The sequence below is a fragment of the Mesocricetus auratus genome, unplaced genomic scaffold, assembly GCF_017639785.1.
Source record: "Mesocricetus auratus isolate SY011 unplaced genomic scaffold, BCM_Maur_2.0 Super-Scaffold_15014, whole genome shotgun sequence".
NCBI classification, from domain to species: Eukaryota; Metazoa; Chordata; class Mammalia; order Rodentia; family Cricetidae; genus Mesocricetus; species Mesocricetus auratus.
In genome coordinates this window covers 78,677,190-78,698,903 of record NW_024429186.1, presented here as the reverse complement: position 1 = coordinate 78,698,903, position 21,714 = coordinate 78,677,190, and the positions used below count along the sequence as shown (strand labels likewise).

The following is a 21,714-nucleotide window of genomic DNA, read 5'->3' as shown; positions in this document are numbered from 1 at the left end:
TCCTACAAGTTCCAGGTAGTATGTCCTGATCTTTGTAGTTGGTGGTGTAAATACATACAGCTACTTTCACTGATGAGTCAACTTCAAAAAAAAACATCGTCTTATAAAAATCACACAGTACAACTTTTAAATTTCATGATATGAAACAAAATTTTGGCAAGTCCAACTTATGACATTTTGGCATGAGAGTTTGACACTTTTTATGACTAGAAAACTGCTGTCGACTCAGTAAAAACCATTCTTTGAGTCTGGGATTTGGGGTTTTGTTATTTGTTCAGCTGTGTCATTCATGCTGTAGATACATGCTCTCAGTGCTGGCAGCATGCTCCCACCAGACATGCATCTGTCATACTGAGATGCTAAGCTGCAATGCCTGGGACATTAGGTACATTAAATACACTTTGACTCACTATTTCTGTTTTCTATGGCGTCTTTCCCAAGCCTAACCCACTGAAGAGGAGGAGCATTTGAATACACATGGTATAGGAAACTCATGAAGACTCACATATTTGTAACTAATTACTTTGGCAGTTTAGAGTCTCCGATAGTTTTCTCTAGGGAAAAAAATGAAATGAAATGAATACTAAAGCTATTTATATATAACATGTGTCATATCAATCATTAGTATTGATTTTCACTTCTCGTTTTAATGTTTATTACACATGGTCCAGCTGAGCTGATACTTGTATCATTTTCATGTGGGAGAGAAGACTCAGTGACTAAGAGCACTGGCTGCTTTCCCGAGGACCCATGTTCCTAGCACCCACATTGTGGCTTTCAGCCATAAGAATTTGCAGTTGTAGGGAATCTGATGCCCACTTCTGGCCTCAGTGGGTACTGCATGCACGTGGTACACAAACCTACCTGTGGGGAAAACTTTAAAAACCTGATTAAATAGGATCTCCCTCTTCCTTCTCCTCCTCATCCTTCTCTTTCTCATCCCCCTCTCTCCCTACTCTCTCTCATGCATGCAATTGCTGCAAGCTGTTCATCATAGATGCTGGGAACTGAACTTAGATCTTCTGCAAGAGAAACATGCTTTAACCACTGAGACACCTCTCAGCCCTAAAGTTACATTCTCATAAGCCAGAACACTTTGTGAAATAATTGGAAGAAATTAATTTTAGTAAAAGGTTTTAGTTTTTTCTCTTGACTGTTTAAAATGCGAGTTCTGGTTCTGTTCCTTTGACCTTTCAATAAGGACGTGAAAAACAATGTGCACTCCACTCTATCGTTAGTACTTAGATAAAACACTTTCTCTTTAGATTGTTTAAATCAAAAGCAACCTTTAAAACCTTTTTGTGGTTATAGTTTCCTACAAAATGCTTTAATATGCTGCTTTTTGTTGGAAGCTGTCATTTCCCAGTCTTCTAGCATTGCTGTTGGTTTGTAAAGTTTCAAGAAACAGTTGTTAAGCATTTGGTCAGAGAATCCCTGATAGCTTTTAACTTGATTTATGCCCATTTATCTAAATTATGTCTTGACTGTCATGAAGACATTGAGAGAAATAGTTCGTTGGTGTGTTGGGGGTGGGGGGTACTTATTCGTTTTCTTCCTTTCTTTTTAAACTACAGTTCATTAAATTAAAGTAATTTTTGCTAGTAGATTTCATATAATTCTTAAACAGTTGACGCAAGCAGAACGTTTTTGAAGATTTCTTCTGATCCTGGAGATAAACGTGCTTTGATCTGCTCTGTCACTGGCCACTTCCCCCAGCTGTTGAATGTGTCCCATGCATTCTTGAAAAGTCATGTTTTGGCTGTGCTGAGCCTAATTTACCCAATTTTCTTTTTTATACACATGTGGATAATTTTATAGTATCTATTGTGTCAAACTCACTGGTCTATCTCTGTTTCTTTCTAAGTCATTTATTTGATAATTACCAGTGCTTTTTTCTTGGCCACCCTCTTTCCACATTTGTTGGCTTGAGCAATGTGTTATTTGGATATATTTGAGCTCCAGAAATTAAAGTTTTTTCTTAGTCAAATAAACAATCTTTTCCCCATCATACCACAGATCTTTCCTTCTTTCTCTGGCCCCTGGAAATTTGAACAATAGAATTAAGAGTGGCAAGTTGGAATTTTATTATAATTAATATTCAATCCTGCTCCTTTAACATATGTACCTGTCCTTAGAGATGAATGAAAATCACACTTAACATTATTTAGCATTAATTGCATTCATCGGAGACCAGTGAGATATTAGCAGTGTAGGACTGAGGGTAGGTAACAGGAAGTCCAGATGGGTTGTGCAAACACTGGGGGCTGGAACCCTTGCCACCCATGGAGCTGTCCAAGGTTAAATACATAATCCATTTGCTGCTTCACTCAAGGAAATGTTTACCCTCTGCTTCAATGAAATCAGTCTTTTTCGTAGTACAGAAGGAGACAGCTTCATCTTTCTTTATGCATGCATATAAAAGAATTTGAAACTGTTTTGCTAATGAGGAAATATTATTTAATATAATTTGTATTTGAATTAATGAACAGTCCAAATTGATTATATATGTATGTTACATATACATATATATATATACTCTCTACATATATACATATATATACATACACATATATATGTGTGTGTGTGTGTGTGCTTAATGTATTCTTGCATATCTTCAGGAATCACACTTGGTGAAATATTTTACTAAATTTCAATCGATGTGTATCTCCCCAAAGTACCATTTTGTTTTATTAACATAAAACATTTACATCTTTCCAGAGTTGTCATGATTATTTTGCTACTCTCTACTATGGTTGTGTGTAGTCCTATTTGGCTTTTAGCAATTAAACTCACTTGTGATTTTGTAGCAACTAAACATTTCCACTGGAATTGTGTAAGTGACTGAATTTTCTTGAAGTTCGAAGTTAGCCAGGAATAGTATGTACATCTTTAATCCTAGTACTTGGGAGGGAGAGGCAGTTGAATCTCTTTGCATTCAAGGCCAGCTTGGTCTATATAGGGAGTTTCAGGCCAGTGAGGGCCTCATAGTGATTCCCTGTCTTCAAAAAGGAAACATGCAAACAAAAAATAAATAGGTCTAATATAATAGTCCTATGTAAAATATAATGTGATTTTAAGATCAAGATATTAATGCCCAAAAGATGATTCAGTGAGTAAAGGTTCTTGCTTGCAAGTCCAACCTTATGAATTGGATCCCTGGAGCTCATGTGATGAACAGAGAGATCCAACTCTTGCAAGGTGTTGTAAGACTCCGCACATGTACTATGATGTGCAAGTAAATAAACACAAAAATGTTTTAGTAGATTATATTATTAATGAGAACATCTATCAGAGATTGTCCTCATCTTTAAAATACCATCAGGTGTTTGCATCTGGTAAATGAGAGTATTGGGACGCAGCCTACTTTTCCTGGTTAAAATGTGTTAACGTGATGATATGTATCTGTGTCTTTTAAAAAGTTTATCGTATCGGCAGCACAAGCTCAGCGTGCAGTAAATATTCAAGGTTGGGACCTGAACCTTTCACCTATGTTTTGTTATGTAATATCTTAGCCCTTGGGCATGCTTCATTTTCCAGACCTATAGTTGGAACAGAAGTCTCCTATGCAGGTGACACATCTCACCAACTGATAGCAACTCAGGAAACAACTGTACCACATTCTTGATCTCAACCATAGTGTTTTTGCTGAAATGTGTGTTTTGTAAGAACAATTCTTATCTCTGTGTAGGCAAGTGTGGGTTGGTATTAGCCAGTCTGGAAGTTACATTAGCTCATAGATGAGTTTTCCAGGGAAAATAGGGAATTACAACCTTAAAAGGAAAGGGAAGAATGCCCTCAGCTTCCAGGGAAACTAGAAATGTGCCACTCCTGCCAGATCAGACTTAGCCCCTGGCAGGCGCATTTCCTGCTGTGCAGAGTTCCTGGTAGCTTTTCTACACAGAGCTCTGTTTGCAGAGTGACCATCATCCTTTCTGTAGTAAGGCTATCAGAATTCCCATTCTTTCTCCTTTCTGCATTTTAAATATCTTTGGGAGCTGTAATTTGAATTAAAGCGCTTTTGTGTGGTCACTATTTGAGAAATTTCCCCCATGAATACCATCCCCCTTTAAATAAGAGTTTTAAAAACCTCAAAAAGCATTTGGTAAAATTTATACTGAACAAAAAAATTACTCTTCATATATGTAAATGGGTGAGCAGTCACATTGGCCAGGTCCCTCACTCCCAAAGCAAAGCACTCCAGACACATACATTATGGGTTTCATGTTAGCGGATGTTGGCAGTAGCCTAGTTTCATAACAGCATATGAGTACTTGTCCAGCAGGTCTCCCTGAGGAAAAGCTCATTGGAGGCAGTCTCTCACTCATCAAGCCTCAATGGACTTCAGCGGGCACTGCTGGGACCGCGTGGCCTGGGCACTCTCTTCTCTCTTGTAATATTGATGATTCTCTTGGAGGTTTTAGTATCATTTTTGTCATTCATGCATGGGACATGTGACCATTTTGGGAAACCCCATTTTTCTCAAGTATTTTCCCCTAAAATGCTTTGGGAGCTAATGCATCTTATGTTTCTTATCTGGAAATAGCAGCTGTCGCTCCGGATGCTAGGGACAGTTCTGATTCAATGGTGACAGGGTCAGAGGCCATAAAAGTTAATATGCAGTTGAGGAATGTGAGCTAGCTGTGTACAGGCAGCTTATTGCCGACCCCTCTCCCATTTCTGTAAATACGCTGTGTTAAGTTTTGAGTGGCATTGTGGCTGTTGAAAACGTGTGCCTATGTTTATCACTTTTTAACTTTGTGAGGACTGGATGAGCCTGCCTCAGTATCTGGCCAAGCTAGCAGAATGCTGAATATTGTTTTTGGTTTAAACGTTGTTTTGATGTAAAGTTGGGGAAAAACAAATTTGACATATTTGTTTTTACCAGAAGTTAATGCTGCAGGGCGGGAAAAACATGCTTGTTTTTGAAGTATAAATAACGATGACTCAAGTTATTTGGGGCCAGCCACTTGTCTGAAACTCGTCTGGTGGTCGGACACTACTTCATTTCTTTGTGCCTATGCGTTTCCTCGTCTCAGGACTTGAACCTGGGCTTGGCAGGTCCACAGCAAGCCAGCAGCATTTTATGACATTTATGTGGTACTGGTACTTCTGCATATTTAGAAGGTAAGACAATTTTGAAGCATCATACAGAAGTGGTCTTTAAGACTAGGTGGCTTACTACTAAGGTGTACAGTCTCTGTTGTCATTACTAAGGAGAGGATTTTATACCTGCTAATCGAACCCTGACTTTAAGTCCTGTCCGTGAGTACAGCTTATGCAGTTGTGTAGATTTTTGGTAAGTTAGCTTGCTTTTTGTTCTCCGGCCTATCACCAGCAATTCTGGTTCACCTAAATATTGCAAATCCATAAGAAGGAGACTCTGAAGATGAAGTTTGATAAATGATATAAGCAAGTCTCTTCAATTCATCAAGTTTAACTTGGTTGGTGAGCCATCCTTTATAGGACTTCAAATGGGAACCAACATCTATTGCTATAGTGGGCATTGAGGGCCTGGGTTCCAAACACCAATTTACAAGCCAAACTGCATTGGTGGAAAGTCTGGCATTTATAGTGCATTCACAGTTCCGGTCCTGCTGCAGTTCACTAGACAAGAGATAAGACAGCTGAGGCCAGGCGGTGGTGGCACACGCCTTTAATCCCAGCACTCGGGAGGCAGAGGCAGGCGGATCTCTGGGAGTTCGAGGCCGGGCTGGACCGATAGCCTCCAAAACAATACAGAGAAACCCTGTCTCGTAAAATCCAAAAAAAAAAAAAAAAAAAAAAAAAAAAAAGAGATAAGACAGCTGAAGCTATCCATTTCTGACTTTTCTGGAAGCAGAGGTAGGAAAAAGGGAGTCCAAGATTCCAAGACCGCATCTCCTCATCCCAGACTGTCAGCTGGTTAGGCCATTGAAAAGTCTTTCTGTTTTTAATTTCCTTGAAATATACTTGCTTTTCTTGATGTTTTTCTTTTAGTTTCTTTGTGGAATGTCATGTTAAAATTATTTCTTTGGCATATAACTGTGTTTATGGCATTTTTAAAAGAAAAGCTGCATGTATATACTTTTCAATTAACTATGTTTAATGAAAAGTTCTCAAACATTGTTTTTGGATAACTATTGAACTAATATCTATTTAAAAATTATTGTATCAGTGTCTTCAAAATGGGCATTATAGGAGTTGGGGCATAGCTCAATAATTGTATACATGCTTATTATGTGTGAGGCCCTAGGCGTAATATCCAGCAGTGAAAGAAATAATGCGGAGTTTCATGTAAATACTTTTCTCTGGAAAAGTAAAATGCAGTGTTAGGGTGGAAAAATTCACTCCTGTATGCTACAGAAGGAACTTAATAAGATATATGTGTGCTATGAAATATATTTCCTTGTGGGAGAGCAGGACAGAAGGGTAGTTTCCATAGAGGAGCATGAGGGTATGGTATACATTAAATTGTTTCTGGTTAGTAAGCGTATGCCATAGGGAAATTTCTAATTCTGAAAAAAAAGCATTTAAATTAGGTTCTTTAAAAGAAGGCACCCATTTATTCGTTTTCTTTGCATCATTTAGGCTAATGGTACTCAACCTTCCTGATGTTGCAACCTTTTAATGCAGTTTCTCACGTTGTGATGACCCCCAACCATAAAATTATTTCACTGCGACTTCATAACTGTAATTTTGCTACTATTAGGAATCATAGTGTGAATGTCTGTCTTTTCAAGTGGTCTTAGGCAACCCCTGTGAAAAGGTTATTTGACTCAAAGGGAGTTGTGAACCTCTTGTTGAGAACTATTGATTTAGGCTGTTTCCTGTAAGAGTATTGTGTTATGCTTTCTCTTAATAAATTATCTTGGGCCAGGCAGTAGTGGTGCACCCAGTAAATCCCAGCACTCAGAAGCCAACAGCAGGCAGGTCTCTGTGATTTCAAGGCAAGACTGGTCTACAGAATGAGTTCTAGGATAGCCAGGACTACATACAGAATCTATGTCTCAAAAAACTAAATGCAAAATTATGTTGGAAAAGACTGTAATAATTTGTAGAATTAAGGAAGGCTCCCTCTGAGATCCTTTGCATTTCAATTAAATTGTTTTTTTTACTTATTTTCCTCCAACATAATATTTTAATTGATTATTTGTGAATTTCACACATTGAATTCCAATCACACTTTCCATTCCTCCCAGGTCCACCCTCCCAAGTTCAAAATGGCCAGCCCCATTTTGAAAACTGAGTCCTTCCCTACTATAATGCCATATTTTCCAGAATACTGACATTACTAAATGCAATGTTCCATAAAAATTGCTTGGGGTTTATTATAGACATAGATGATTATTTACTAGAGATGTCAGATATTCTAAAATACTTTCCAATGTTTATTCCCTTAATTTTGTTAGCTTTTTATAGGCTAAGAAATAATGAACCTTGTTATACATCATTAGTTAAACTTAATTAGTGGAATCATGTTCTTGTAAAGCCAGTATTATTTGCAACATAATGGTAGAATTTTATATTTTCAATGTATTCTTAATGAGCATTGATTTCATATTTAAAAAGGAGGAGTCATTTATTTGTTAGTTATTTATTGCCTAAAAGCCATTGGAAATGATTGACCTGAAGTTACAAAGTTAATGGAATATTGCAATTGTGTTTTGCTTTCCTCCGAAAGGAAGGCTAAAGAGAACAATGATCTGCTTGTGTCCCACAGGTGTGTTTCCTCGACTTCACCTTAGTGCCACTCACTCAGAAGATGGAAAGCCTGGTGTGGATTAGGGACTTGGCAAAGGAAGTGAAAAAGAGCAATGTTTTATTAAGTGGACTCCTCATAAACCACTCACAGGTATGCAAGGTGTTCACATTTATAGAATGCGTGTTTTTATGTGATTTTGATAGAACAAATGGATGTGGATGGTAGAGAGATTGATGGTAGAGGCTAGGGAGAAAGTTCAGTTGGTGAAGGTTTTGCATGTAAGATGAGAAGCTGAGTTTGAATCCCAAGAACCTGCGTATAAATAGGATCAGTTTGTAAACATAATTCTCTTAATGAGAAATGGGAGGTGGAGACAGGAGACAGGATTATCTCCAAATATTTGTGCCAGCTGACCTGGTACACACAGTGACAACAGCGTCTCGTGCAAGGTGAAAGGAAAGGACTGATACACTGTCCTCTCAGTCCTCCACATGTATGGTGTGCTCAGAGAACATGCATACCCTCCCACACATGCACACATGCACACACGCACGCATCGGTGATGCAATCCCTATACCTAAGGCTCAGGAAAACTCCTGGAAGAGGGGAAGGAAGATTCCACCAGCCAGAGCACCAGGGGACCTACTGATAGATAGTGTCTTCTAGACATGGCAGGAAAGTTGTATCCATGAAACTTCAGTACTGTGCTCACCTAAAGGAGGCCTTGCATAATGATAACAGTAGTTGATGTAGCAGTGGGCACCGTGGAATTGCCCAAGGCCCCACCCGTGGATGAGGAGCGACGCTGGCTGCTGAGAAAGGGAAAGTCAGTTTTCTCAAGGGAAGAACTCCCTGATAGCTTACCCAATCATAAACAGTCGGTCCTAACCATACATGCATACAAACAACACTGATGGCCTCAGTAGGATGTGTTCTCGGTAGATGTGTGTGTGTATACATATGCATATGTACCAATAATTAAAGAAGCAGCCGTGCATTTGAGAGGGAGTAGGGGCCATATGAGAACCTGGAGAGGAGAAAGGGAGGGGTAAAATTATGGAAATATAGTGTACATATATAAAACACGCAAAAAATTAACAAAAAAACAAAATTCAAAAGGAAATATTCAAGCTGGCAAATACCATTAGGTAGCCCTCATAGGATTGCCAGATCTAGTTTGTAATTATATTCTAAATTGAAATTTAAGCATCACATTTAACTAATGTCCTCTATTTTATGGGAAATCCTGTAGCAAATGAGAAAAGGCTTAACTTTATGTCATTTTCATAACATTGGTGATGAAGTGCTTTCTCCCTTGTATGTTATTTAAGTTCTTAGAACAAGTGCCTGGCGTTTAGATTGTGATGAGGCACAGCTCTCAGCTAGAGACAGATGTTTGTGACAATGCTGATAGCAACAGGTTAGTTAATGGAAGGCAAGGTGCTCTGCTCCTGACCACCTCTGTGCAAATGAATGGGGTTTCCAACAGAGTTGCATAGAGAAGTTGGAATTACATTCTGCGCATACATAGACCTGTGTAGACTTATACAGGCCTAGACCAAAGGTCATCAGACTAGTGATTGCTTTATGTTATGTGAGTTCTCATAGAGATGGTTTAGCAAGTCTGACACTTGCTTTTGGAATGGTTTGGAATAAATGTGATTCATTACTGGCTTTCCAGGTAATCACAGATGTTTAAAATTATGTAGAAGATATAGAGATGGCTCAGGGATTAAAGAAGCTTGTTCTTTCATGGGACTTGAGTTGGGTTTCCAACATCCAAGTTGGGCAGGGAATAACCACCTGTAATGCCAGCTCCAAGTAATCTGAAACCTTTTTCTGGCCTATACACATACCTGCATACATGTGTCCATGTGGGTACACATGCACACACACACACACACACTCACACACACACATTTGTGCATGTGTGTATAAAAATACAAATTTTTAAAATTTGTATGTCAGCAAAACAGCAAAATATTTTAATGTATAGCTTACAGTTTGTGAAATTATCTTAGGTATGTTACTAGCCTGCAGGTATATTTATAAATAGATAAACTTTATTTAAATATAATGATCATATTAATACAGGCATGGTGGGGCATTTTCAACACTACCTGGAAGTTTGAGGGAGGAAGATGATGAGCTAAGATTGATATCAGCTTGCCTCTGCACGTCAGTGAGTCTTGAAAATGTGAAGACCATCTTTTGGACAATATTTCAGGGTTCTTATACTTGATGTATAAGCATTGCTTCTCAAATATGTAAACACGACCTTGGGTTAGCCATGAAAAAGGTAACATGTTTTAGTTTACATAGGTTTCTGGAAATCTAAGATGTTGGAACTGTAAAGGCTCTGAAAGTCAAGCCATACAAGGCCTACAGAGATACTATTCTTTCTCAAAGGCAGATGATTGGTAGGGAAAACTTAAATCTATGTCCTACTCAATATTTCCTACTCAATTCACTCTACCTTTGGTTATAGTATATGAATATGGTAGGAATTATAGATAAATTATTTTTCCATGCTTTCAAGTGAATCATGGATGAGTAATGCTAACACCATACTGTGCAGATGCAAAATAGATTTTATTTAGACAAAGCTTAAAATGGGAGAGTGAAGGAGCATGTCCAATCTCTGGGACCTCCAGGCTCCACAGCTCACATCTGGTGAAAGGTGTCTGTATGCATGGCAGCCAGTTTTCCAGTGGAGAGTAGAATTGCCAAGTAGAACATTAGATGCCCTGTTGGTTAATTCCTAAATCATGAATAGTTCGGGGTATTAAGTGTGTTCAAATATCACATGGAACACACATGCATTATAAATTTCTTATATGCAGTTTAAATTTATCTTGTTATTTTTGCCTTCTGAATAATCCAGCAGCCTTGATATGCTATTCCAATACCCAGCATGCTTTGCCTGCTTACAGGGCAAGGGGCAAGTGGTTAACTATGTGTCTGTGTACCTGAGAGGTACACAGAAATACCTGGAATGCATTGCTTGCTTTCAGACAGATCTGTGTGACTCTGAGCTGAGACCTTCAAAGCCAGGTTTCTATAAGCTGAACAAGGTTGAATGGAGAAAAAGCCTGGAAAGTCTTTCAAGGCACCTCTGCCAGTAAAAGATTATTACTCTTGAGCCGGGCATTGGTGGCACATGCCTTTAATCCCAGCACTCGGGAGGCAGAGGCAGGCAGATCTCTGTGAGTTCGAGGCCAGACTGGACCGACAGCCTCTAAAACAATACAGAGAAACCCTGTCTTGTAAAACCAAAAAGATTATTACTCTTACCCAGATGGTGTACACACCAGTGAGGCCTGGGGTCTGGAGTTTGAGGATCAAGAATTTGAGACACTCTGAAAAAATGAAGTCCTATTCTTTATTATTTTTAATCCAACTTTGCTATGGCATTCACTGAGTTGTAAAACATAAAATTCTGTTGGAGGAATGCATTCTAGCTATCTGAAAATATGTGTCTGATATAATTAATTTATTAAAATCTGATATCTAAGGTATGAATGTTTTAAGCCAATAACATCTGTTTTATTTATTTATTTATAATTTTTATACATGAACAATAATAAAATTTTAAGGTCTTGTCATTATAAAGTCCTGTCATTCTCCACTCTGTTTATGTATTTTACAACCTCGGGTATTCAAGGTAGAAGCAACCATAGGGTTTTAAAGTTAAAATGTTTATGAATATATGACTGGCTATTATGATGAATCGATGTCTGTTTGCTTCTGTACTAAAGAAGTCGGACTGTATAGTGTTTGACAATTTAGGTCAAGATCTCAAGCCCCAGATACTGCATATGTAAAATGTAGAGCGTAGAAAGCGTGTGTGAAGCTGGCTATGGTAGAATCTGCCAAGAGAGTAGGCACAAAGATTATGAGTTTGAGACCAGCCTGATTTATATAGTGCAGCCCTATTGCAAGCAAGCAAGTAAGCCACCAAATGTATGCAGGCATGATGGAGAGCTGGGCAATGTGCCAGCTCTGCCAAGTGACACTCTGCAGGTCTCACTCTGGTGCAAGTTAAATCTGAAACCTGAATCTGCTGGTTGGTGTTTTCCCTTTTCCCTGTATGACCATGAATTTCACTGTACTATTTTTATGGATTTCACTAACAAATTTTGTTTTAGAGTTAGTACACTTTAGTATAGTTTAGAGAGGGAATGTTTCCTTTCTTTTGCACATCATAATAAAGTTAAAACGGAAGGCAAGCAGAGGGGACCTAGATACAGCAGGAAAGTGGGGGGCAACATCTCAGCATAGCAGGTTGCTTGGAGTTTAGTCTATATGTGTTTGGGTTTTTATTTCTTCCTGCTCAGTAGTCTTCTGGTGCTTTTGACCAGAGACAGTGGAAGTCTAGAAAGGAACACTTGAGTTGGTGAATGCTTTCATAGGGGGCACAGACTGTGCCAGTTGGGAGAGCTGCAGAAAGACACCGTGGAAACGGGAGTTTCAGGCCCATCGCACTGGATCTGCTTCTGAATTCCATCTTTAATGGTGCTACAGATATTGAAGTCATGCAATAAAGGAAAGCTAACAAAGCATTTCTATACATTTTTGTTTAGTAATTATTTGTGAAAGACTTATGAGAGTCCTATAAGATGCCCAAATCAGATATGAAACTAAAAAAACTGAAGCCTTAGAGCAACATTAAATTGAATGAAATTATGTAAATAAGTCTTACACCACAAATGTATCAGATTACTGTATTCGATGGGTTAAATCCTTTCTTGTCTGTTTTGGAAGTCTTGTGTGTACTCTGAAGGACATCTAGAAACATTCTGGTTCTGAATCTTTGTAATTACTCCAAGTGCCCTTGTTAGGAAATGCAAAACAAGTCCAACATCTCTAATATATCTCTTTGTCCAAAGACTGAATTTGTTTTCCATCTGAAGTGGTATTTGGTATCATCCTTTAAGAGCACAGGATTGTTCATAGGGTAGGTAGGTATGTCTGTAAGCTGACAAACACCAAACAAACAAACGAACAAACAAGAACCACAGTGAGATTTGAGGAGGCTAGCTTTTGTTTTCTTCAGTGAGCAGTTACTTGGAATTTAACTTGAGTAATTGAGTGAAGAGATGGCTGTTGCCACAGCACTGAGTCAGGCGCCCCAAACCTGCCACACCAAACTGTTTACAAGAATACAAGCCCTGTTCAGAGTAAGTAGACTCCTCCTCTTTATCCTTTTCTGTACGCAGAATGTTTATTAGATAAAATATTTTTCATTTGTTAATATTACTTGGACTTCTGTTGTTCAGAGTTAGTCATTTGTGAAAATATGAAAGTCATAAAAATATAGTCTTTAATTTTGTCTAAGTTTGAAAACAAAACTGTTTTTAAGGAGTGTGGTTGACTCACTTGACAGATTCTAAAAACAGCAATAAGATCAACTTACTCGGATATATAAAATGAAATTCAATATTAGTCACGCTGATTTGTTACGTTTACTTGTGATAAAAAGGAACAGGTTATATCTGAAAATGAAAACAGCATTCTCTCAGGAAGTGCAATATGGATGATTCTTGAACTAGTTCTTTTGGGAATACACTTCATTGTCATTTACCGTATAACTGATATTGGTAATCCTGAGGGCAGTTTTACCTCACAGTCTCTGATGACTATCTGTGTCTGCGTCGCTGCAATCACCGTAGGTCCTCTTGGAAACAATCCCCTTTCCAGCCCAGTGTTCACTGCGTTCACGGCGGCGGGGGGGAGTATTGTCCTGGGAATTCAGTTCTTATTTCTCACAGGATCTTCTTCACAGAGGGTCTCACAAAAGCAGAGTGAGCAAAGGAGACTCTCAACAAGACTGAACTCCCACGCCCCCTTACCTACACAGCTGAGCTGCCACCTGTCACTGCTTTATTCTGTGGACTGGAAGCCAGTTCCCAGGCCCCGCCCTCACTCAGGGAGGGTGTTACACACTGGCACAGATAATGAAAGTTGACTTTGTCAGGAGCCCCATCACATTCCACCAACCACAATACAAAGTTTAATATAATGGACTATGTGTTAATTTATTGCTGACTGTCTCCATGTAAATTCATGTATTCACAAATGAAGTAGGCCTATGAATATTTACATATGTAACCAGTATTAATATATATATAAATGTGCTTATAAATATATGTATTCCTAAGTGTGTATTCTCACTGGCTATGTGAGTGCATTGGTTACAGGTACAGTGGAATGTTGAAAGCCAAAAGGTAGAACTTAATTTTACAGTTGCTTTCAGTAAGTAAATCCATGTCAGACACAGTGTAGTGGTAGCATTATTTTTAAATTTTATATTTTACAGAGGAGACAGATAAGTTACATATGAGTTTTTAAACATACAGAATAGTGAAATGAACATATTCAGCCAAAACTTTGCTTTTGATTTTTCAACCATGAGACAATTTTCAAGTCACTTAAATTTTTGCCTCAATTTTAAATAGCTATGTCCTCTTAGATAGCAAGTTTAAATTAAACATACTAATGAAAACAAATGTTTTAAATGTAAGTCATTCATTCCAAAGAAACCTCAAAGGCATTCTGCAGCATTGTAGCTTCATATGGTTCAACCTCAAACTCTGCATTTTCAATTTCTTTCAGATCTTTCGGTAATCCTGAGTCTAGCCACCCACCTTGCGTATTGGCTTATCATTATCATTACAGACCCCCCACCATACTGAGCACAAGGTCAAGTTCAGAGTGACTTTCAGTCCTTGTGAGGTTCACGTCCTGGGAGATGAACAAAATTTGAAATTATAAGGATATATATATGTATATATTTAACATAATTTTCCAATTTATACTATAAAAGCACTCTCCTCTCTCCCCTGCCCCTCTCTTCCTCCTATCACATTTGTAAAGAAGACTTATTCATAGACTGTTTGATATGGTTGATAGACAAAATATGTTAGAAACATTGAAATTAAGGGCATGGTAGTAGTGCTCATTTGGCTGCTAAGCCAAGTTACCTAATGTGGAAAAGCTTCTGCGTAGGAAGCGAGAAATTCCTCCAGAAGTCTGCTGTCCTTTTTTATATAGTAATACTAGGTTCAGGGGTCTCAGAGCTATGAGAAAAATCACAGGAACTTGCAGGGAGTAGTATCACAGGCCTGTATTCCCGCATGCTTAGGCAACTGGCAGGGAGAATAACTTGAGATACCAGTGAAGGAATGGGAGACAGCTATGGAAACGAAAAATTAAGTATATTATCTCATATTGGGGATTTTGCATTGCCTACCTTGGATCAACTCAACGAGTTTTTTTTTGTTTGTTTTGTTTTAAATTTCAGCATAGAGAACCAAATACCACAAAAATTATGAAAATAGTGTTAAACATGTACAGATGTTGGAGTTTCTTTGGATAGATTGAGAATGAAATGCGAATATTTGAAAATATAAAAATTGAGATCACTCAGCAATATTTACCAAATGTTCCTCTCATACACTTTTAGTGGATCTCATTATTTTCCCCTACCATGCCACAATTTAACAATTATTTTTAGAATATTGTATCAATGCAGAATGCATTTATTTATAGACAACTATAATCCTTCAGTTAGATCCATGAGGTCTGAATCATTACAAACTGATACCTGTAATATGGCAGTATTTCATCTGAGAACTTTGAGATTCATTGCTTGAAAATATATAACCCAGAGAGTGTTGGGTCCTAGAGCTCAGGGAAGCTTTCCTGAAAATAGAGTTGTAAGTGAGAACTAACCACACAAGGAAGCCGATGACTGACCTCTGGTGACCGTCAGAAAGGCCTGCTTATGGAGTTACTAAAGGTAGACATCTCATACAGAGTCACCTGACCTCCTGGAAACTGCCCAACACATTCACTGTTCTCTGCTATTGCTAAAAGTTTGATTTAATGCCTGCTTTTCTCCAAATCGTGGTATCTTGATGAAATGGGAAAATTGAAGTAAGAGGCCACAAAACAAACTACAGAACCAGTCCTTGTAAAATAGTAGAGTGTTTCCAATCGTCTTTGCTGTTATTTCTGTTCTTGGAGTTGTATTTAAAATGGGAAAAATATCCTGTTGACAGTAGTTTTGTGCTGACTTTCTTTAAATATTAGTTGAGTGAAGGAGGTATGTTTCTCAGGTTGTTTAATACATGGAATACTAATTATCTGGACTGTAGACTCAACTGTATAAAAACTCTAAGATTAAAGCATTTGAATGAATCAAGCAAAGCACAGAATGTGGATGAAGGTTTGATGACCTCGGTAGGGCTGGGGTCTGGGAGTGACATTCTAAGTCAAGGGCAGCAAGTCTTACTACAAGGACACACTGGGGGGCTAGTGACCATTAGATATATATGCTATGTAATTTAGATACAAAAGTAAATAATTTAAATAAAATTTGCTTAAGGACAGTTTTCCAGGAAGGATTATGGTCCTACTTTAGTGTTTTCTGCCCCAGTTATTACTTTATAAAAGGTGGTTCTCTGCATAAGCCGAAGTTGTGTTCTTACACCCTCAGAATCCATTGTTAAAATTTCTTTACATGGGGAAATGGAAGCAATGTATATTGCTCTTTCTATGGTCCCAGTGACAAACCAAGGTGGACTATTCAACCAAGTTCACTATGGAGAACGAATGAGTGTATTTAAAGGGGTCCACTGGGAAGTCTTTGCCTACAGGTATGATAGCTTCCCCACAGATGCACAAATGGGGCCCCTTCCGGTAGTCCTGCCAGGCCTGTGCACTCTAGCCCCTCCCCGAGGCCACCTGCAGTTAGGGCAAAGTTGCAAACAGCAGGTGGTATGGAATAGCTGGATGTTGTGCTAGGTCCTGTAATTCTCTCCACTGTCTCTCAGGGGGAGGGCCATCAGTAGTCAACCAGCACACTTGGGATGATCTTTTCCACTTGGCAGAAACTAACTTCCTAAGATAGTGCCTGTTTGGGAGGATAGCCATGTACAACATTCTCTTGGCATTTCTGATAGGAGCGCAATAAAATCAGTGAGGGATGTTTTCTATTGAGATTCTGAGAGAAAGGAGTAGTGTTTAGTACAAGCTTGTGTATAGAAAATGCAGAGGTTTATTAGTTTTTCAATCCTGTGTATAGAAAATGGTGAGGTTTATTAGTTTTTTATCCATCTAATTACTCACCTTTGACAAGTGATGAGGAAATATGTTTTAATTGAGCTTCTACTTCCTCTTGCTAAGTGGAGAATGATGATGCACCCTCGTGTTATTAGGAAATGATGTGCTTGAATAACAAACATATTAAAGAAACTAACTCCTTTCATATTCTTGCTCCTAATGGGTAGAAAAAACAGATGATTTTCCAAGACACCATTCATGATTGTTATACTTCTGCTATTGTTTATCGTTTGTCATCACTATATCAGTCTGAAAGTCTGTCAGGAATAGAAGGGGAGTAATGTTCAGTAAGAGTACATAAAAACTGGCCGTCTTTGGCAATTAAAATATCTTAATATTTTACATTTTACTACTTTTAAAATAGTATTTTAGACTAATATATGGACAAGTATTTCAAAGTAAATACTCAGAAACGTAAGAAATGCTGTCTGTTGGGCATGTTTAATATTTTCTTTATTTACCAGGAAGATTTTTTCTTTGAAAGTATTCAGATTAAGACACAGAGAGATGGCTTCATGGTTGAGGGTGCATACTGCTCTTGCAGAGGACCCTAGCTGTTTTCCAGCACTCAGGTCAAGTGACACATGTCTGCTTGTGACTCCAGCCCCAGGAGGATGTCAGGCCTCTGGCCTCAGGAGGCACTTACACTCACATTCACATACCCCTTGCCTCATATACATAACTAAAAATGAAATTTTAAAAATTAAAAAAATAGCAAAAATAAAACACTCAAATTGCAACAATATGGAAGTTTAATATTTGTCCATATTTTCATAATAAGCTTTATTGTTAAAAGGTTTGCAAATAAGAAATTCACTCACCTCAAACCTGTAATGACTCCCTCTATTATTGTATCTCTCATCATGCTCTCCTCTGTCAGAGGCAGACACCCACAGCTAAACACTGAACTGAACTCCTGGAAACCAGTTGCAGAGAAGGAGGAGTGATGAGCAAAGGGGTCAAGACTGAGCAGGTGAAACCCACAAATTCAGCTGACCTGAACAAGGGGGAGCTCTTGGACCCCAGACTGATGGCTGAGAGGACTGTAGGGGACTGATCCAGACCCCCTGAATGTGGATGCCAGTGAGGAGGCCTTGACAACCTCTGGGGCCTTGAGTAGTAGATCAGTGTTTACCATAGCGTATGAATGAACTTTGGGAGCCCATTCCACATGGAGGGATGCTCTCTCAGTCTGGACAAATGGGGAAGGGCCTAGGCTCTGCCCTGGATGAAATGTCAGACTCTGGAGATCCCGCATGGAGGACCCCACCCTCCCTGGGGAATGGTTTGGGGATTGGGTGGGGCCTGGGGGACTGGTGGAGGAGCAAGGGGGGGAGGGGTGGGAGAGGAAGCTGGGATGGACATGTGAAGCAATTTTGTTTCTAATTTAAATAAAAAATTGGAAAAAAAAAGAAAGCAAGCTGAACATGTCAGAAGGAGCAAGGTAGAAAACCAAAACCAAAAACCAAATGTGTGCTCATAACAAAACCTTTACATGAATGGCAGGATTTGTGCTAATACAAGTATGCTGCTGAATATCACATTAATCTTATCTTAAGTGAAAATATTCAATTATTCTTCTCCAGAAATATATTCTTCTCCTTTATTTGGGGATTATATTTTTTTCCTTAAACTGAAATGAATTCAGCTGTTTAATCTTCTAATAAAGTTTTTAAACTCTCTCTCTCTCAAAAAAAAAAAAAGGAATTACCATTGCTGTGGTGAATCACCCTGAGCAAAGCAACTTGGGGAGGAAAGGGTTATTGGATTTGTTCTTCTGTATCACTGTTTGTCATCCAAAGGAAGTCACAAAAGTTGCTGAACAGGGCAGGATGCTAGGGGCAGGAGTGAGTCACAGGTTGTGGAAGGGTGCTGCTTACTGACTTGCTTCTCAGAGATTGCTTTAGTATAGAATCCAGGACCATCAGCCTGCTGTGTCCAAATTGTGAACCCCCAAAATCACCAAGATACCCATTTGATGCAAAAGCAAAGAGTCTCTTATTGTTTAACGAGCTAACCCCATTAGCTCGGGCCCTTCGTCCATTCAGTGAGGAGGATGCTTGGAGAAGCTGCTAGGCAGGGAATAAGTTGGGTAGAGCAAGGGGAGTGTCTAGGGGTATGCAGCAGTCTTGGGATTGGCGCACTTCTCGACTTGGGCAGCCAGTCCTGTGTTGATTGGTCAACTGGTTGCTATGGTCCATAGGACCTCCCAGGGAGGTTATATGCTCTGCATGCCACTGTTGTGACACACACACACATATATATATATATATATATATATATATATATATATATATAATCAGCTCAAAAGAAAAATGTAATTATAGTTTGAAAAGCTAAAAGGGGGACAATATGTAGCATATTAAAATACATACTAAACTAGTCCATGTGACACTTGCAAATCTTTGCATTCAGTTTGATGGTTTGAGGCAGCCATATGCCCCAATCTGATTATAATGTAGAATTTATTTGAAAAGTAACATTTAGGACCCAGAAATTTGGCTCAGTGTGTAAAAGCCCTTCATGCGAAACCATTTACCTTCATTAATTCCTGGACTGCACATGGTAGGAGATAGCTAACTCCTAAAAGTTGCCCTCTGACTTTCCCACACACCTGCTGTGGTATGCTCCTTGCTCACAACAAATAAATAAGTGTTATAAAAATTACGTTTTGATTCTGTGGCAGGGAATATATTGTTGTGAAAAGACTAAGGCTCCAAGCAATTATTTGGGTGAACACAGGCATGGAAAGGTCTTAAGGTGTCTACCTTATGCATTGTGCTTTCAGTTTCTTTTAGTGAGGGACGTTTCTTGCTTCCTTACTGGTGAATTGTCTTAGGCCCTGATTATAACTGCTCGTGTTTGAATTTTAAGTAGGAGTAAGTTTTGCTAAGTAAACGTTGGCTTCCCCTGAATTGTACTGTACTCTTCACTTTAATCCTCTTATCCCTTTATTGCATTTGTGACTCCATATTTAAGATAGATGTTTTGATACAATTAAAGGATTTTGTCTCTTCAGGGAGGGTGGTCTACTTTTTGTTTTCAATTTAAGAAAATCCTGTATCAACCCAGACTTAATTGTATTTTTCTCACCCTGGGAGTAGATACAAACTAAAGCTCTTGAGAAGAAGTTGCTGCGAGTTCAGTTACTAGATTCAATTCTGAACCATGAAAGAATGATTAGGCATGATCCCTAAATCTGTGTTTTTACCTGAAAATGAAATGGTTATATTGTTTTCTCCAAAAGCATGCTAATCCAAGATTAAAGCATGCAGGGACAAACACATCGTTGTGAACTTTGACTTTCAACAGGGAAAGCATTTCATTTAGAAGAGGTTTCTGATACAAACACAGTTGATAGAGGTCTTTATAACTTCCCACAGGTTTGTTGGCCAATAGGCAGCTTTAATTTCTTCCTGGTTTAGCTGTGGAGAACTTGATCTTGTAGCTAACAGTGCTGAACAGGGAGACATTGGTGTGTGCATGAATGGGTTAAATGCTGTTTGTTTCTGACCTTATCAAGGACAAGCTTGGGTCCTTTGTTCCTCTGCTGTGGTAACTATGAAAATCTTACTTAGCTGTACTCCTCTGATCTTATTTAGAAAAAGAAAATACCAGTTCTGTGATGACATTTCAGTTGTTGTTTTTTAAAATAAACTAAGAATTCTAGGTTTTAACAATACTATCCTGAGGATTTTCAAATTTTCTTAACACTATTTTAAGTCTATATCTCACCATGTATGCTTTTTCCTCTTTTAACTTATTTGCTCTTTTTTTTATAACACCCTCGGGGGAAAAAAGACAATTTTTAAGGTTGTTCAAGCACTTTGCAAACATCTTGAGGAAGTCACTGAATGGTAGTAGAAGGAGCTGTTGGGTCTTCTGAGGGCTGGCTGGCTGTATAGAGCCCCAGGCTTCTGAAACTGCGCCTACTGTGTTGGGGTTGCTGGTTACTGCCACAATGTTGTGTTGAAGTCAGAACAACCAAACAAATAGACTTGTGTCTTAAGAGAAGACAGAAAATAGCTCTCTCATTTAGATCTTTGAGAACTGTGACCATTCCTGGCTAAAATGAGCAGCAAATAAAAATCAGTAGATGGGTTAGAGAGGTTGTTGGGTGGTGAAGAGTGCTGGATGCTCTTCCGAGGACCAGGGTTTGAGTCCAAGCACCCGTTGGGTAACTCACACTGTCTCACTTCAGTTGCAGGGCATCTGGCCCCTTCTTTTGACCTCTGCAGACAGCATGCATATGCTGTGCAAATATAGCAATATGTACATGGAGGCAAAACACCCATACACTTAAAAATGATAAAGGAAAACTTAAAAAAATCAATAGAGATACAAAAATATTCCCTGGTCGTGATTTCTTTCCCCTTAGAAATCTCCCAATTTAATGTCAATGCTACAGACTCTCTGACATCCACAAGCAGAAAAAGAGAAACTTTGTTTCTTGAGCTTTAAATTTTGTTTCAAATACAAAATTGCAACAGCCTTTGTGAAATTCGTCTTCCCAGTAATCCAGATTTCGATTGAAGGACAAAATGAAGAGTTGAAGATTTTGTTTTTGGGGCTTTGGTTCCAACACATGAAAGGTACAATCCTAAACTACCATCTCTGACCCCTGCTCTGCTTGAATTTTAGTTGGCTCTCACAGTTTGATGTCACTGTGACTCAGGTAAGCCTTTGGTCACCTCATGTACCATACATTTCTGTTGGTGGTGGTGTTGGAGATGAGAAACATGCACAGAGATTTACACAAAGTACTAAGTTCACTTTAAAGATTGTTTTTGAGTTAGAAAATAGATGCTTGCATGATTTCCGAATAAGAGGATTTATTTCATTCTTAGCTTTTGTAGATTAATGTGAGAATAGCAAACTTGGGGAGCAGCACAGAGCCCAGCCACCAT

At 38.6% G+C, this 21,714-nt stretch overlaps 1 protein-coding gene across 6 annotated transcripts in view; it reads left to right on the top strand.

Annotated features, from left to right (window-relative positions):
* Window positions 1-21,714, top strand: part of Crppa (CDP-L-ribitol pyrophosphorylase A) — a 267,060-nt gene that overhangs the window by 163,242 nt on the left and 82,104 nt on the right. For 4 of the 6 annotated variants that reach the window (XM_021230698.2, XM_005076215.4, XM_013117804.3 and 1 more), the window contains exon 9: window positions 7,700-7,831. The exons of 1 other annotated variant lie outside the window; for it this stretch is intronic. In XM_021230698.2, the coding sequence (XP_021086357.1) occupies window positions 7,700-7,831 (132 nt within the window). Of the gene's footprint in view, window positions 1-7,699; window positions 7,832-21,448; window positions 21,483-21,714 lie in introns of all 6 variants that reach the window. One more of the 6 variants, XM_021230697.2, reaches the window with a different exon arrangement.